This window comes from Petaurus breviceps, unplaced genomic scaffold (genome assembly GCF_028583685.1).
Source record: "Petaurus breviceps papuanus isolate PSGF00001 unplaced genomic scaffold, PetGlider_PUasm1.0 90823, whole genome shotgun sequence".
Lineage (NCBI taxonomy): Eukaryota > Metazoa > Chordata > Mammalia > Diprotodontia > Petauridae > Petaurus > Petaurus breviceps.
The window spans coordinates 9,279,488-9,298,868 of NW_027187352.1; the positions used below are offsets into that span (position 1 = coordinate 9,279,488).

The 19,381-nt window shown below is 42.9% G+C and overlaps 1 protein-coding gene across 1 annotated transcript in view; it reads right to left on the reverse strand.

Annotated features, from left to right (window-relative positions):
* Positions 1–19,381, reverse strand: part of GAB2 (GRB2 associated binding protein 2) — a 260,187-nt gene that overhangs the window by 100,585 nt on the left and 140,221 nt on the right. The window contains exon 2 of the mRNA XM_069070942.1: positions 5,201–5,501. Coding sequence (XP_068927043.1) covers positions 5,201–5,501 — 301 coding nt within the window. The remainder of the gene's footprint in view (positions 1–5,200; positions 5,502–19,381) is intronic.

A 19,381-nucleotide genomic window follows, 5' to 3' on the forward strand; every position in this document is an offset into this window, starting at 1 on the left:
AGAGAGAGAGAGAGAGAGAGAGAGAGAGAGAGAGAGAGGAGGGGATAGAGGGTACAGGGAGGACGGGAGAAGGGAGAGGAGTGAGAAGGGGGTGAAGGGAGAGGGAGGGAGAGACAGAGATGAACAGACAGAGAGAAAGAGAGACAGAGGGAGGGGAGGGGAGGAAAGGGGGGAAGAGAGGGAAAGAGAGAGAGGGAGGGAGGGAGGGGGAGAGTGAGTGCACTGGCCTTTGAATCAGGAAGACCTGGGGTCAAGTCTTGCACCTTTGACTTAATACGTTCTGTGTGAAGTTCCATTAGCCACTCTCAGTGCTCTAGGTGACCCTCTAAGACATGAGGGTTTCCTCATCACAAATTCCCAATACCAGTGAAGTCACAGGTCCTGTTCCTAGAGGGACAATAGGAGTGAGGAGTTGGGGAGAGGTGTACAGGGCAGATGGCAAGGTGCCTAGACAGGGTAAAGTTTCCTGATGAGCAGCTGAATGGGATACAAAACACAGATGGTGGGTTAAGTGAGTCTGCTTCCAACCCATGATACTCCTAATAGCTGGTATTTCCATGGAACCTGAAGGCTCGCTAAGCAATTTCTGTATATTATCTCATTTGAGCCTCATAGCAAGCCTATGAAGGAAATGCTACAGGTGTTACCCACCCACTACCAACTTTTTTTTAACAGATAGGGAAACTGAGGCTCCAGTCACAAAGCTAACGTCAGAGGTAGAATTTGACCCCAGGTCACCTGACCCCAGAGCTCCTACTCCTCAGGACTGAGTCTTTATCTCTCAGGTGCACCCTGCTTTTTAAAAGCTTACTAAGGAGAAACTAAATATGTCACACAAATGAATTTTTTTTAACACACCCCAAGCATAGGCCCTCACCAGATGAAAGATAATACTATTCTCACAGTAAAGGTCTCACAAAAGATGTTAAATGATCCCTATTAACAGCTATTAATAGCTCTAACAAGACAGTTAAGTAAACAAACCTTGAAAGATATCTCCTCAGATAATCCCTTGGGAAAGAACAGACTGAAGCAATGTTTACCTTGAGAGACAAGGCAAGTCACTGCGGAATACCAGGTAACACCCAGTGTCTGTCTGTCTGTCTGTCTGTCTCCAGGGACAAAGGCTCATGGGAAAGTGATTTGTCATTTATACTTTCTGACGACTTCTCAGTAAGGTTTATAGTGTTAACTGTTTCTGGGGACACCCTGGCCCCCAAAATGCACCTCTGGGTAGCCCAAACCTCTAGGCATTTAGGTGGCCCAGCATATAGACTGCTGGACTTGGAATCAGGAAGCCCAAGTTCAAATCCAGTCTCAGATCATTACTAGCTGTGTAACCCAAGACAAGGCTGCCTCAGTTTCCTAATTTGTAAAATAGGGATAGTAATAGTACCTACCTCTCTGGATTGTTGAGATAACATCTTTCAAGTGCTTTGCAAACCTTAAAATGCTATATTAGTGCTGGCTATTATTATTATTATTAGGGAAGACTCATAATCATGATGACTGGTATCATCTATAGAACATTTCAATGTTTGCAAAGCACTCTGGGTATTTAGCTTGAATCTCACAACAACTGTGGAAGGTAAATACTCTTATTATCCCCATTTTGAGACTGAGAGCGTAAAGTGACTTTCTCTGGTTCCCATAACTGAGGCAGGTTTTGAACAAGTCTATTACACTGCCTAGCACTTAGTGAGGCTGGTCCTCCCAGGACACACACCCTCTAGCTGCACTGGGACCCTTTTATTGTTTCCAAGCACCCCATCCCTTTTGCCCTCTAATTAGGCATGATGGTACTCATCGACATTTAATAAAGCTTTTTCCTTACAATGACAAAGGGAGACTGATAATGTTGGTATCACCATTTTGCAGGCAGGGAAACTGAGTCTTAAGAAGCGCTTGTAATTTGTATTGGTGCCAAGACTCAACCCATGTCACTTTGACAGTACTTCCTTTAAGGTTTATAATGAACTTTATTTGAAACAATTCTTTGAGGTAAGTAGTGTGAATATAATTATGTTTATTTGATAGAGGAGGACACTGAAGCCCAGGGAGAGGTAAACTTGCCCAAGGTCACATAGCTGGGAAATGTCAGAGCCTTGACTCAGTGGAAAGTCTTTTGGATCCAAGTCCTAGGCTCCCTTCACTCTGTCATATTTTGAAAGGCAAAAGCATGTCTCAGCTCTCAAGGAGCTCACAGTCTAAGGGGAGAGACAACATGCAAAGAGATTTGTGTGATACTAAAGGTCTGTTGGACTGGAAAGGTGGTGGGAGGGCTGGTCATGGAGCGAGAACCAGGGATAACAGGCTGATGGACAGCCCAGTGCTCCACAGGCCTCCATCCCATGTCCACAGACCTAGAGGAGAATCTTGAGATGTTGAGTGGGCAGTTCCCCTGTGGACGTTTTACATGGAAAACAGTGGAGACGGGGTGCTACCTATACCATGGGAGAGAGCAGTCATGTCAATGCAATCAGACCCATCAAAATGTAAAGCCTCAAAGTAAAAAGCAATAAGCACAGGTTTTATTATATCTTGAGGCAAGCATTCTCCTTTGTGAGAATTGCTCTCCAATTCAATAAAAGGAGTCTATACAAAAATATGATTCTATTTACAGAAATTCACTTTAGAGCCAATTCCCCCTCCCCCCAATTCCCAGCACATTCATCCCTGCTCTATAAATCACAATATTTAAGAGTTGGAAGGGGCCTTGGTGACTATTGTTTAGACTAACTCACCCACTAAGTGCTGAGCCCCTTTAATATACCCAACAAGGGATCAGGAAACAGGCCAGGTGGCATAAGTTTCACCCAAGAATCATAGAAATCACAGGCTCCTTGGAATGGAAGAAAACTTCAAAGGAGTTAAGTCAATATCCCAATATTCTGGACAGGTTTAGATCTAAATTTTCCCAGACTAAGCTGGAAAAAAAAAATCAAGTGTTGTTTGGTCACTTGTCGTTAGAATGTTTTTATTTTGTTTTGATTTGTTTGGGGAGGATGGAAGGCAGAGATGATTAGACCCACATTGTTGACTTTTGCAACCCTCACAAATCTACAGATGCTATCTGTCATTAAAATCCTACAGCTTTGACTGACTTTGATAAACTGAACTCTTCTCAGCAAGGCAAGGACCTAAAACAATTCCAAAGGACTCATGATGGAAAATGCCAGCCACATCCAGGGAAAGAACTATGGAGACTGAATGCAGAGTGAAGCAGACTATTTTCTTTTTTTTGTTTTGTTTTGTTTTGTTTTTCCTTTCTTGTGGTTCCTCCCAATTCGTTCTGGTTCTTCTATACAACATGACTAATGTGAAAGTATGTTTAATGGGAATGTATGTGTGGAGTCTATATCGGATTGCGTGCTGTTTTGGGGAGAGAAGAGGGAGAGGAGGGGGAAAAAATTAAATACTTATGGAAGTGAATGTTGAAAACTAAAAATAACTAAAATATAATAAAATAAAAAATAAAATCCTACAGCTAAAGTCACAACTAACCCCAAACTGAAAATTCAGAGAAGATAACATACACTTACTGATTGAAGATTAGAAAGAGTAAATTGAAGCCATTTTACAGCAAAGTAAGGGAGGCTTTGGGGAAGGGGATGGCAGGGGGGAGTCTGGTACTACTGGGTGGTCTCTTCTCTGTGTCTCCTCAGTTACGTATAGTTCTGCTGCTGAATGCTGCCTGAGGTCTTGGGCACACAGAAGCAAAAGGTGTTTGGGTAATTGTGACTGCGTAACAAACAAGAAATAGCAGCATCCCTGGAAATATTTTGTAAGCCCTTCCTTATCTTCTTGGATGTACCCCCTTCAGAGGTCATAGAACCCCCTACCTATTGGTATAACGAGACTAACAATTCCATCACTCTACCAGACCTGGTGCTTCACAGCTGAGGCTAGTAGATCCCTGGAGTTTAGGAGTTCTAAGCTGCAGTGGGGCTAACGCTGATTGGGTGCCCACACTAAATCCAGCACAAATATGGTGAGCCCCCAGGAGCAGGGAAACAACAGGCTGCCTATGAAAGGGGTAAACTGGTCCGAGGTGGAAAAAGTGAAACAGATTAAAGCATCTGTGCCAATCAGTTTTAGGGCTGGTCCACAAACAGCCCTAGCACTTCCAGATAAAGCTAGGGAGATAAAAGTCCAGTCTCTTCCCTTCTCCCCATTAAAATAAAACAATCCAAGCACTCCTCAGTTTATGGGACTGGTGAGAAGAAATCTATCTGACATATTAGTACTACAGTTATTATTACTATTATTCCTCAACAAATTTTTTTTTCCTAGAAAATGATCACCCAAACAAATCTCTTGTTGGCTCATTACGGCATGGAGTTTACTCTGAGTTACTGAAGGTTATTCCAGAAAAGGTTCACCCTAGTAGGGCATATCTAGCTGGAAAAAGGCTCCAAATACAAGCTTCATGACATATAGTGTATCTGTCATCTCAAGACCAGACTCTCTAAATCTGGAAATACTCATTCTCAGAAGGCTGGTCACTAGGTGATGAATATTTTGGCTACAGTGACTCATGAAACAACTTTTAAAATCATCACCACCACCACTACCATCATCATCATCACTACCACCACCACCAACAACAACACCATCACCATCCACCACCACCACCACCACCACCACCATCACCACCAACACCATCACCATCCACCACCACCATCATCACCACCACCATCACCATCCACCACTACCACCACCATCATCATCTCTAAAAATATAGATCCCCACAAGAAAAAAGGAAAGTACATATCATCCCCCATCATCCTGCCTTCCACTAGAGCTATCGCAAAGTAACTTTCAATGAGCCTTCAGAGATGGCGAGCAGTTTACAACCCTCTAAAATGTTCTATTCAATTACAAAAAGCAATCACCTTCTCTACTTGGGCAATAGTTCATCAAACATTAAACTTAAAATGAATCATAGAAGAATACTGACTTGTCCCAGGACCCCTTCTATTAGACATGAGTTACCTCCTTACTTCTTCCTCCCATACTCTGATGGTGTTTTTTTTAAATTTTGCATTTAAATGTTAATTCATTTATTTTTAGTTTTTAACATTCACTTCCATAAGATTCTGAGTTCCAAATTTTCCCTCCCCCATCCCAAGACAGTGTGCAGTCTGATACAGTCTTTCCATATACCCCTCCCCGCCCTCCCACTTTGCCCCAGCACTACCTGAGTTCTCATCTGACTGGTTGAAGCCGCAGATCTGGCAGATACTCTGCACCCACTTGTTCATGTCCTCCTCGGTCTCTGCCACCAGGTAGAAGGTTCGGTCGCTGGTCTTGATGTCGAACACGAAACTCTCCTGGAGTTCCTTCTTGTTGAAGGTCAGGCCTGCATCCACCTGCTCACAGAAGCTGAGGTTGATGACCCTCAAGGGCTTCTTGGAATGGTCATTCTTGTAATATTCCAGCACGTCTGGGTCCCCACTCATCCTCCCACTGCGAAGAATGAACCAACGCTTCTTCCATGCCTAGATCATAGCAGAGAAGAGAGAGAAAACGGCACACAAGTTATTTTTAAACTCACAAGGGGGACGTGGACTAACAGATTTGGGAGACTGGGGTTCCAGCCCTAGCTGCAATACTAGCAGTGTGTCCTTAAGCAGTCACTTGCCTTGTTTATATGATGTCTCCCCTCATTAGACTGTGATCTCCTTGAGGGCAGGGACTGTCTCTTGCCTTTTTCTGTATTCTCAGTCCATAGCATAGTGCCTGGCACATAGTAGGTGCTTAATAAATGATTGCTGATGGACTTACTTACTATAAGCTCTCAGAGGGGCCTTAGAAATCCTCTAGTCTAAACTTATTTTATAAGGAGGGAACTAAGGTCCAAAGTAAAGTACTGATTTGCTCAAAGTCACAAAGCTAGGTAGGGACAGAGAGTAAACAACAACTTGAGGTTTCCTTGGTCCTAGAGAATGCCTTTAGCTTCCATAGCAAATTGTGTTTGGAAGCCAATAGGCCAAGGACAGGAAACTTTAAGACCACCTAGATCTAGAGCTCTCAAAGGTCGCCTAGTCCAAAGGGGTCAAACTCCCAAGTGAGGACAAACCCTTTTGTTTTACAGATAAGGAAACTGAGACCCAGAGATGAAGTAGCTGGCTTGAGGTCACAAAGATAGTCAAAAGCAGAGGTTCTCCCAATCCAGGACTCCTCCCACCCTACCACATTGCCTCTCTTACCCACTGACCAAATTTAGCTCCCCGTTTGATTTCATTTGGCTCATGGACACATCAAGGGCCAAATGGCTCAAAATCATAGCATAGTTACTCAACACTTCAGCAGTGTCATTCTAAAAGCCCTAAGATAAGGATAATACTTCCTGAAACTAGAACTTCCACATGATATAATTTTTCTTTTCTCAGATTGAAAAATGATCATTTCCAGGATGCCCAAGTTTTTAAAAACATATATAAAGGATATGTTTAGACACCCCTCATACAGACTTAAAGAAAAAAGTTAAGGGGACAGAGTGGTGGGGTGTGTGGTAACTTTTCAAAAAGTTTGGTTTTAGCAGCTCTCAGGGGCAGGTAGGCAGCTCAATTCATAAAGTGCTAGGCCTGGAGTCAGGAAGAATTGATTTCAAATCCTGCCTCAGACATTTACTAGCTGTGTGACCCTGGACAATTCACTTAAACCTATTTGCCTCAGTTTCCTCATTTGCAAAATGTGCTGGAGAAGGATATGGTAAACCACTCCAGCATCTTTGCCAAGAAAACCCCAAATGGCGTCATGAAGAGTTGAACATGACTGAAATAACCGAACAAGAAAAAGTCACTGCCAGGGCTTGGACAAATGTAAAGTTAGAAAGTGATAATAATTTTCTTCTTCTCCCCTTTAAGTGGCTGGCTAGTGAGCGCCTCAAACCTGGAAGTCCCTAAGAAGACACTGGATGACCATTTGTCAGGAAGTCTGTGATGATTCCTTCTCTCTTTTTTTTTTTTTTTTGGAGGGGTAAGGTAGGGCAACTGGGGTTAAGTGACTTGCCCAAAGTCACATGGCTAGTTTTTGTGTGTATGTGTGTTAAGTGTCTGAGACCAGATTTGAACTGAGGTCCTCCTGACTCCAGGGCTGGTGCTCTACTCACTGTGCCACCTAGCCACCCCTGATTCCTTCTCTTAATAAGGGTTGGGCTCCACAACCATTAAGGATACTACCACTTTAAGTCACAGAAATAAAGTTTCTTTTTCATTATTTCTGACATTTATTCAATAGCATTTTATGTTCTCTGTTCTTGATTTTAAAAGCAGATGAGTGGGAACACTGCATACTTCTTGAACAATCCCTAAGACTATACTAAGTCTGTGTTAACATGGGGGCCCCTCAGTAATTTCTTGCTGGCCCATCATAAGGCCAGGCAGTAAAGGTCCCATCTGGCTTATCCCAGCCCAGTAAGCCCCGGATCCTGTCACCCAGCCCCTTCTGCTAGTCATTTGTATCACAGGATAGGACTCAGAAGAATGGGGGGTCTAGCCCTGCTACTGCTTTACTAGTTCAGCGACCTTGGGCAAGTAAACTTCCTTTTCAGTTTCAGTTTTCTTCATCTGTATATTCTGCTCACTTGCCTGGGTAAGGAGCAAATGAGGTAACGCCAGTGATGAAGAGGATGAAGAAGAGGATGAGGAGGAGAACCACCAAAAATACCTCATATGTTTATAGAGTTTGGGTATTTACAGCTTGAGATTGCTGATTTAGTCCCATGACTTTATGTTACAGATGAGGAAATGGCTAAGAAAAGGTGAAGGGAGTTCCCAAGGTCACACAGGGAGTTTGTGCCAGGGCTAAATCTTATTGTTAGTCATTTTCAGTCATGTCCAACTCTTCATGACCCCACCTGAGGTTTTCTTGGTCAAATATCCTGCCATTTTCTTCGCCAGCTGTTTTACAGATGAAGAAACTGAGGCAAAGAGGGTTTGCCTAGGGTCACATAGCTAGTAACTATTTTAGGCCGGATTCAAATTCAGGGCTCTATCCACTGGGTCATCTAACTACCCTAGGGCTAAATGGTGGAACCACTAAAAGGTTCTTAACCACAAAGAAGGGAGAAAGGAAGAAGTCAGAGAGGTGTAGTGGCCTGAGAGTCTGGAAGGCCAGGTTTTTGTCCTGGTTCTGTTAAAAATGAGAGAGAAAATGTGTGTGTGTGTGTGTGTGTGTGTGTGTGTGTGTGTTTGAGTCCCACTTTCCAAACATGTGTTCAACTGTAGGCTAGTCATAACATCATAGGATTTAAACCTGGAAGGGGTCATTTAATCCAATCTCCTTATTTGATAGAGAAGAAAAAGGAAAGGTGATAAGACAGCCCCAAGCCCACAACTACTAAGTACCAAACCCAGAATTCAAAAGAGTCCTGGGGTCTTTCTGCCATATCTATCACTCAATCACTCTTGCTCTGCCTCACACACAGGGCATTTCTAAAGACCCAATGACAAAACATAGATGAGAAAATACACTGGAAAATGTAAATACTATAGAAATGTAAGCTACTGCTAATGATTTTTATCTAATCAATAAATCAACAAATACTGAGCATCTATGATGCACTGGGCACTCTGTCCCATGCTGGAGATGCAAAGATAGGAAGAAAATAGCTCCTGTCTTCAAGGGGCTTTCACTCTACACTCTTTCAGAGGAGAAGGAGGAGGATTATGATGCTTCAATACAATAGGGAGCCATCTTTTCCCCAAGAGTGGATCTTCTCTCCACTTATACAGATTTAAGCTCCTCTGGGAGGCATAGTGCATAGAGAGTGGGCCTTGGAGTCAGGAAGACTCCTCTTCCTGCATTCAAATCTGGCCTCAGACATTTATTGGCTGTGTGATCCTGGACAAGTTACTTAACCCTGTTTGTCTCAGTTTCCTCATCTGTAAAATGATCTGGAGAAGGGAAATGACAAGCCACTCTAGTATCTTTGCCAAGAAAACCCTAAAAGGGGCCATGAAGACTGAGACATGACTGAAAACACTAAATAACACCACCACCACTACCTTTCAAACAAACAGCTTCATGAGTTTCTGTAGCCAAAAATTCCAGATCCCCAAGGACCAACTCTTGAGAAGTCTCCCTAAACTGACTAGGCTGGAGGACTGACCCATAAGTCCAATCATTTTCAAGCCTGGCAGAACCTGCCACAGTTTATACTCTACTACCATACATTTTGGAACCCTAGGGGTTCTCATCCATGTCATGACAGAATATTAGAGGAAGATTTCAGTGGAGGGTTATCATCAGTCAGCCACCATTGTGAGGTAAGGAGGCAGGCCTTCCTCATGGTTAGCAGGCACTTTGTCCGATATCCCCATCTAGCCGGCCGGATAAATCCCCCTCCTGCCCCTGCTTAGAGTTACCTTCCAATTGTTAGTGCTGGGCACTAGAGAAAAATGTGTTTGCCATAGATAATCTCCAGGCTTGTCAGCCTGGGCTGTCCTAAGCCAACAGCACGGGCTGATAAATGGTTTATTGTAGATCTGTTGCTGGGCCTTCGCCAAGCCAAGCAGGGCTGTTTTGATTCTGGTCCTAAGATTCCTGTGTCTCCTTTGCCATGGCCCTCCCTCCTCTCCTCCATTCTCCACCTGCCATGCTTTTCTTTACCCAACACAGTATTAGTAAGAATCCAAAAGCTTGCTTACTCTGTCTTTTTCATTGAATAACAGAAGTTCATGTTTCTATAGCTTTAGATTGGTGATATGTTTTCCTCATAACAACCCTGAGAGGGAGGGAGTGAAAGAATTATTACTTTCTTTTTACAAATGAGGAAACTGAGCACTGGGCAAGTCAGGTGACTTGAGAAAGGTCACACAGTTTGTTGAGGTCAAAGTTAGGGGAAACAGGTACCAAACTAACAAGAGAGAAAGCTCAACAGAGTCTTTTACACCAAAGTGCTGTGGGGAGCAGTGAGGATGTCCACCATAATGGGATCCATCCATCCATCCATCCATCCACCCCCCCACCCATCCATCTGTCCATCCGTCCATCCACCCATTCATCAACAAGTATTTATTAAGTATTTACTAGGTATCAGACCCTGTATTTTGTATTGGTTCATACATAGACAAAAATGGAATAGTTCCTGCTCTCAGGAAGCTTATGCTCTATTGGGAGAGACAATGTGCAAATAAGAGAATATTCAAAATAAATATATTCAAAAGAAATGAGGTAGGTAGGGAACATAAAGAACTGGCAGTCTGGGAGAGAGGGAATCAAGGAAGGCTCTATGGAGAAGGAAGAGGAGAATTCTAAAGACTGTAGGTAAGGAAGGAGCGCATCCTAGACATGGGAGATGTGAATAGCAGACAAAAGTCCGGTTTGGCTGGACCACTGAGGGCGGGAAGAAGAAAGTGGAAAGACAAGATGGGGACAAGTTGTGAAAGTTGTTTTTTTTTTCTTTAATAAGTTTTTATTGATTTTTTAAACATTACCCTGGTTTCCCAGGATCCCTCCTCCCCCCTCTCTCAGAGGTTGATGAGGGCTTGAGTTAAGGTTGTGATCATGTGAACAGAGAGAAGGGCTCAGATGGGAGAAATATTGTTGGGGGGGGGTGTTGGGGAGGGCAGAAATACAGTGCAGGGGAGTACCAAGGAGGAAAGGCTGCATTAGTGCAACAGAGATCAGGAAATTGGAGGACCAAGACCATCATATGTGGTCACTAGTAATTTGTAATAGAACAGTTTCAGCTGGGTGACAGATGACATTAGAAACCAAACTATAGAGTCAAGAAGTGGAGCCAGAAGGTGATGCTAGGCAGTGCAGTGGATAGACTACCAGCCCTGAAGTCAGGAGGACCTGAGTTCAAACAGCCTTAGATACTTACTAGCTGTGGGACCCTGGGTAAGTCATTTAATCCTGATTGCCTCAAAAACAGTGGAGGCAGTGGGTATAGATGGCTTCATCTATGACTGAAGAAATCATTTTCTTCATCTTGATCCTCAAAACAAGAAGCAACATGGGATCTGGACATCTTGGGTCCAGATCCGACGTTTGAGACATACTCACTGTATCGCCTTGGGCAAGTTACAGGCCCAGGGAAGAACAAAGGAACCAGTAATGAGAACTAATGTTAACTTTCGTTCCTATAGAGCTTTACGGTTTATGAGGGCGGTTCCTCACAATAATTCCGGGAGGAGGAGAGTGGGAAGTACTCTATCATCCCCATTTTACAAGTTAGGAAATTCAAGTCCTGAGAGATGACTTTGTCATGGCCATATGGGATAAGGACACAAATTGGACCTGGGATTTCACTGATATAAGAAACTCCCTCTATTGATCCAGGTCAGCCCCTTTTCTGCAATTTGCCAGTCTTAGAGAATGGAGGAGAGGAAGGGAGAAGTTGAATAAGCTGTCCGTGTGGGTCTGAGCAGAACTCAAACTCAAGTCTCCCGGACGGATGGTCATTTCTTAGAGAATCCACAATGCCTCACTGCCTCTCCATAGTCAAGAAACTACTAAGTAGGGGCAGCTAGGTGGTACAGTGAATAGAGCACCGGCCCTGGGGTCAGAAGGACCTGAGTTCAAATCTGACCTCAGACACTTAACACTTACTAGCTGTGTGACCTTGGGCAAGTCTTGCCTCTCCGAGAAGAGAAGAGGGGAGGAGAGGGGAAGAGAGGAGAGGAGAGAATCTTATAGTGGAAAAAGTGGCCAAATCTCACATATCTGAAATACAGAAGAACTAGCCCAATATTAAGATGAAAAGGATGATATTTTTTATATAAGAGCAATTCAATTGCCAAATACAGCATGTTATGATTTCCAAACTGCCTTGTATCCATCCATTGCCTAATTTCATTTGGTCTTCCTACATGGTCAGTGAAGTGGGAAATTCAAGTTTGCTGCTGAGTCAACTCTTCATGCACGACCCCATTTGGGGTTCTCTTGGCAGAGATACTGGAGTGGTTTGCCATTTCCTTCTCCAGCTCATTTTACAGATGAGGAAACTGAAGCAAACAGGGTTACGTGACTTGCCCAGGATCATACAGCTAGTAAGTGTCTGAGACTGGATTTGAACTCAGGAAGAGGAGTCTTCCAGACTCTAGGTCTGGCTCTCTATCCACTGTACTACCTAGACGTGCCTCATCCGAGGATTATTCTTCCCATTTTAAAGAGGGAACTTTAGATCGGAGAGATGAAGGGACCCAGATTCGATCATGCAGAGAGTGAGCTGCAGAGCTGGTATGAAACCCACCCATTGACTGCTAATCTGGTGTTCTTTCCATCATACCCTTATGCCTCCATGAGGCCTCCCCAATTACATGATCTCTTGTCCCCATAACTCTCACAGAACCACCAGTATCTCAAATTTCTCGTCAGTTTCATTACGTGTCACGAGTATATTTGGGCACAAGGACATTAGACAGATCTTTCAAGTGATTTTCCACAAGTCTCCCCTTCTCCCTTCCTCCTCCCACTTACCTAGAGACTAAGACTAGCATGGATAGGGAATAACAGGACAGGACCCATAAAGGAGCACTTCTCTGGGGAGACAGGCATTGTTATGGTAATTTAAAAGAACAGAAACTGGACAGCACTGAGTGAGATCATCTAGTCTAACCCTCTAATTTTACGCAAGGGGAAACTGAGCCCCAGAGATGTGAAGAGTCAGGCCAAAGGACACAAGGTTAATGAGTAAAACTGAGATTCCAACCTAGGTCCTCTGACTTGAAATCCAGGACTCTGCAAAGCTATAACAAGGACTCATACAGAATTTTGCTTCCAGGATTTCAGCCTTCTGAGAAAGAGGAAAAAAGCCAACAGAATGACCCAAAGGTCACTGAGCATGGGCTTTGGAAATCTGCCCTGCAGTGCCAGCCACAGGAAACCCTGGCTGAGAAGGTGGGTGTGGGTCTTGGCACCAGGGGGAAAAGAACTGCTGCCACAAGAGAAAAACCCCACTGAAATAAAAATATTTACAAGTGCTGAAGAGAATCAAGGGCTATAAGTCAATCAAGACACATTTCTTAAGAACCTACTATGGGCTCAGCACCATCCCGGGTGCTAGGAATACAAAGATGAAAATGAAAGGGATCTTGGTAATCATTTGATTCAAATTCTTTATTTTACTAATAAGGAAACTAAATCCTACAGAAGGAAGATGATTCAACCAAGCCCTTGAGGTACAGAATTGAACATATATATTTTTAATATGGCCAGTGTGGAAGTTTGGTGTACTTGAACCAGTACCATGATTTTTCTCTCTCCTTTTCAACAGGGGGAATTGAGGGACATGGGAGGAGGGAAAGAAAATGAATTTGTTCATTAAGAAAAAAAAATCAGGGACAATTAGGTGGTGCAGTGAATAGAGAGAGCACTGGCATTGGAGTCAGGACCCGAATTCAAATCTGGCCTCAGACACTTGACACACTTACTAGCTGTGCGACCTTGGGCAAGTCACTTAGCCCCAATTGCCTTGCCTTTCCCTTTTCAAAAAACAAAAACAAAAAAAAGTTCGAAATGAAATAAAATAGGTGTCAATAAAAAGCAATAATAAATAAATAAAATGAAGGGGTTGTGCCTTTCTTGTTCTAGAATCCAGAATTTTTATTAAATTGTCCAAAAGAAGAAAAGCCTGCCATGGAAGGGAGGGAATTACCTATCATAAGAGTTCTTTAAGCAGAGGCTAGATGGTCATTAATATATGGTATGGGCTAGCTTAACTGGCTTCTGTAAGTCCCTTCCAACTCTGTGATTCAGTTCTGGGTTCGATTCTCAGCTCTGTTACTTAATTAGATGGGTGGGTGATCTTCAACAAGCCAGTTTACTTCACTAAGCCTCAGTTTCCTCTTCTATGAAAGCAGGAGTTGGAGCAGATTATCTTTAAGGTCGCTTCCAATTCTAAATCCCATGATTCTGTGATTTTAGAACACTGAATGTCAGAGCCAGGAGGAACTTCAGAGCTTGACAGGTCTAACCCTGTCATTTTATCCAGGAAATCAAGCTTCCGAGAAGGGATGCATCCAAGGTTGTGCACCAAATAAGCTTCAGAGCTGGGGATCAAAGTCAGACATCAGATCTGCCCCTATGGAGCTGGCTCTTTTCATTGCGCCAAACTTAATCTGGCCTTGTCATGGCCCTGCACACTTGGGAGGTATGTACAGAATAAGAAACAGCAGATATGAAAAGGCTTGAAAAGAAAAATCAGGAGAGGGAGGTAGAAATAACGTGAGATGCTGTCACCTTGCCTCGCCCTCCTTTTAGTTCTGTGCTAATTCACTGCCCAATGAGCTGTGTCCTGGCCAGTGAGGAGAGGGCAGGGGAAAATGTGCCAGCTGGGAAGGGAGGAGAAGAGAGGGGAAGGAAAGGGAGGATGGCTGAGCTAGAAGGTGGGAGCATTCCAGGCAAGCGGAGGGGGCCTTGTCGCTGCAACAGACATCTTCCACCACCACCCCACCACTCCTAATACTGGGATTTTCCACCGCTGCTGAGAGACATAACACAGAAGGTCCAGTAATGCTTGTTAAGCAAGGAGAGATAATTAGCCAACTCAGACAAGGTGCTTCTGTTTAGCTTTTCTATTCTGAAATTGAATTATGTAAGGGCTTCTGCCTTGATTGGAGTCCTTAGCACATAAAACTCAGCTTGCCCTCTAAATATCAAAGACCCGGACTTGACAAACATTAATTCAGGTGATAAGCCATGTCAATAAGCTCCTATGTTTGTGCCAGGCCTTATGCTTAGTGCCAGGGATACAAAGAGAGGAAAAAAACAACAATCCCTGACCTCAAGGTGGTCACAATCTAATAGGGGAGACAATGTGGAAACTTCTAGGTGTAGACAAGATGCACACAGGAAAATCGGAAATAATGTCAGAGGGAAGAAAGACTAAGAAAGGCTTCCTGCAGAAGGTGAGATTTCAGGTGGGACTTGATGGAAGTCAGGAGTGAGGAGAGAGGTAATTCCTGGCATAAGGGGCAGCCAGAGTGTCATTGGGTCAACAGGGCATGAGGAGGGGAGTAAGGAATGAGAAGATTGGAAAGGCAGGAAGGAGACAGGCTACAAAAGGCTTTAAAAGTGAAGCTGAGGATTTTATATTTAGGATAAGAATCGCAAATTTGTACAATGACAGAGCTATAAGCAAAGCAACCTTATAAAGTAGAGATCACAGAATAGTGTGATTCAATCTACATTGAATGTTAGAACAGGGACAAAGATTCCAACCTTTTTATTTTATAGATTAGAAAAGTAAGGGCCAGAACAATAGTGATTTGCCCAGTCTGAGCTTATGGCAGTCAGAGCTCCCGGCTCCCATGTAGACCCTTTCCCACTCTAGCACACTGAATTCTGTCACCAGTAGATACATAAAATAAACTGTCCCTCTTTCCATAGGGATATCCCCTTCCCTTTGACATCCCCATAGGGCCCCAGATGACAAAAGCCTTAAGATTTTGTTTAACACTAAGGGATGGTGAATTCAATGAACAGCAGAGCTATTAACCAAATGCTGGGAGAGCCTATGGCATTTCAATAAACTGTTCATATTATTTGTAATGATATTTTGCTAGCATTTTCAATGCTTTGAGGTTTACACAGCATTTTATGTATATTCCCCTCATGTGATCCTCACAGCAAATCCTGGGGAGTAGGTGTTATTATTGTTCCCATTTTACAGATGAGGAAAAGGAGGCAAACAGAGGTTAAGTGATTTGTCCAGAAGTCACACCATGGGCAAGTAAGTGCCTGAGGCAGGATTTGACTCCACAGACTTTAACATTGGAAGAGACCCTAGAACAATGTGAAACCTGGAAGGGACTCTCTATAACACCTAGTTCAGGTCTATGGGATTTTCTGGGTACCTTAAGCACATATTCTGCATACTTGTCCATACAAGCATGAGATCTACCAGCTAATAACAGAGAGAACATGAAATGGTTGGTTGTGCCTGCTGGGCAGTAGCCTAAGGAGGACCTGGACACTGATCTCTAATGAAAAAAGGTCCAATCTCACTGAACCCCTTCATTTTACATGGTTTCTGGGTCCCTGCTACTCCACGTATGCCCACTCCCAAGCCAACATTTTGTTTCTTAATGATCAAGACATGACAGTAAGCATACATGTTTGGGGAGGACTTATTTTCTCTGGGTGACTGATGTCCAACACTGGGGTTGGCTATGTAGCTGAGAAGCTGTATTTGATTACTCCAACCTAGTGACTCCCCCCCCCCCCTTTGTTTTGGATAGGGGAGGCAAGGCAATCAGGGTTAATTGACTTGCCCAAGGTCACACAGGTAGTAAATGTCAAGTGTCTGAGGTCAAATTTGAACTAAGGTCCTCCTGACTCCAGGGTCAGTGCTCTATTCACTGGTCACCTAGCTGCCCTGACTTTGCCTTTTCTAAACTCCTACATCTGTGCCACAAAATACTCCATGTCATTCTAATGAGTCTTGACTTGTATCTCATTTTCTCACAAGTGCCATCAAAGGCAGTACCAGGACAAATAGGTCACTGGCTTCATAATATATGGAACAACTTGCTAAGCCAGTGGAATGGTGGGATCATGGGTGGCTGGAAATCGGAAGCTAGATGGCTACTTGTTGATACTGGAGAGGGAAGTTCCATCGAAGTAAGGACCTGGACTAAATAATCTCTGAAATTCCTTCCAACTCCAGGAGTCTAGAACAGATTTGTTCTGTAAAATTTCAATTCAATCAAAAGGATGAACTTAAGGATCTAGAAGACCACATGTGGCCTGAAGATCACAAGCTCCCCTCCTCTGGTCCAGAATCTACTAATTAGACCTTGTAAGTGCCCTAAGGGGTCTTTTCTCCACTCCATTTCATCTACAGAGAAAGCAGGGACCTCTTTAAACAGGTTTATAATTTTGTGTGGGGCAACTAGACTATGCAGGAGACAGAGTGCCACACCTACAGTCAAGGAAAACTCATCTTCCTTAAAACTCCAAGATTCTCTGGTTCTGTCCTGATCTCTCCCCTCCAACACTTCCAATTGCCTACTGTGTATCTCTGCCTGAATGTAGCACCAGCAATCTACATATATACAATATGTACACAATGCAATCTACAAATATACAAAAAATATTTCTTAAGTACCTACTACACACCAGTTACTGTGCTATCAAAGATACAGAGAGCAATAGTCCCTGTTCTTGAGGAGCTCACAAGCTAATGTAGCAGAAAATATGCTCAAAACTGAATCTGTGATCTTCCAATAAACCTTGCCTCTCCTCTCAACTTCCTTTTTCTATATGTCTCCTTCCTCTTTAGGGGGCAGACTAAAGGAATGGAATGAGACATGTGTTGTCAGACGCAGTCAACGTGCTGGTTTGTTCAGCTGAATTGTATTTATTTACTCCAAGTGTAACATCTGTTTTATGTGCCTCTCCTGCAGAGGCTACAGTTACTGTTAATTTGGCTTTAGGAGCAAAGAGGACATCGTGAAAATGAAGGCAAGGGTTCTTTGGTGGGAAGCCGGGGGGTAGAAAGTCTTTGGAAAGTAGCAGCAATGTTGAAAGAATAAAAAACATATGTATATATCATATGTATATGTGTGTGCATGTATATATATATACATGTATATATACATACACACACATATATAATAAACATTGGACTTAGAGTCAATAGATTTCAGGTCAAATCATGACTCAGAAGCTTTCTAGTCGTGTGACCATTAGCAAGACACTTAATTTCCCTGAGCTTCAAAATAAAGGTAATATCCACACTACCTCCTTTTCACAGTTATTAAACTTTCTATAGAAACTTGAGTTATGATTGATGATGATGATGAAGCCTTTTCTCACCCTATCAACTGCAACAGATCCCATCCTTCTTCAATTAGTTTCTATGGCATCTAGATCTCTTCTTCATCTATTATTTTCCCAGATACTATGCTTAGTTTTATATATAAATATATATATATATATGTGTATATATATATATATATATATATAGTATCCTTCTTATTAGACTGTAAACTCCTTTTAAGGTCCGCCATTTTAACCTGCGAAAATCTTTTTGGACACTGTCTTCCGATGTGATGGTATAGCTCTGTGTCATCTGAAAATTTACATGTTCAGTCAAGTACAATTATACTTACACATGCCCTACCTCCCAAGACCATTGTGAAGAAAACTCTTTTAAGTTGTTTCAGTCGTGTCTGACTCTGTTACCCCAACTGGGGTTTTCTTGACAAAGATACTGGAGTGGTTTACCATTTCCTTCTCCAGCTCATTTTACAGATGAAGAAACTGAGGCAAACAGTGTTAAGTGACTTGCCCAGGGTCACACAGCTAGTAAATGTCTGAGGTTGGATTTTAATTCATATCTTCCTGACTTCAGCCCTAACACTCTACTATACCACCTAGCTATCCATGAGAAGTATTACGTAAATAATGATACCTAACATATATGTATATGTATACCTATGTGTATGCATACATATATACATGTATATGTGAATATATCACTTTACATTTCCAAAGCTCTTTACAAATATTACCAGTTATTATAATATTGCATAATATTACAATTCATGTTTTTATAGCATGTAATGGTTTACAAAGTGTTTCCTCCACAACAACTCTATAAGGTAGGGAGGGCTGGTGTTACTTCTCCACTTTACCCAGCTAGATGGCACAATGGGTTGGGCCCCACCCCAGGTCTGGAGTCAGAAAGACCAAAGTTAAAATCCACTCACGTCTACTTACCAACTGTGTCACACAGGGCAAACCTTATAACCTCTGGCTGCCTCTTTTTCAGTAATGGCACCAACCCACCCAGAGGATCAAATGAGATAATATCTGTAAAGCACTAAGCACAGTGGCTGGTATGTAGTGGGGGCTTAATAAATCCTTGTTCCCTTCCTGAGGCTCCATATAAGTTTGCCCATAATTCTGTGGTTAGTTAGTGACAGCATTGGTGTTCAAAGCCTGGTTTTCTGACTTCAAGTTCAGAGTTCTTTCCATTGGACTGAGGTGCCTCCTTAGCCTGGACAGCTACTTGGTAGAAACAATAAATTTCCCTTCTTTTCAAGAACATGACCTTGCTAATAAGACACTCTGGGGAATTCTCAACAATGCTGCCTGGGGCTCAGATAGATTCCAGCCCTTTTCTAATCACCCATATTATTGGTACTACAAAAAGCAATGAGGTTTATAATGTGCATACCTAAGTTATTCAAATATATCCTGCATAGAGCCAGGCCCTCAGTGTGGGCCTAACTGATTGAGTATTTCAGGCACATTTCAAACATATTCAGTACTCTCAGGGAACTCACTATCTGTCTCCCCTCCCTGCTTGGAATGTGGTTATCCTATGTAATGGTGGCCACAGCTGTGTTCTTATCAGACACACTGTGATTTTTTTTTCAAGGGCAACTTTTCCCAGCCCCAACCAGCACCTCATATA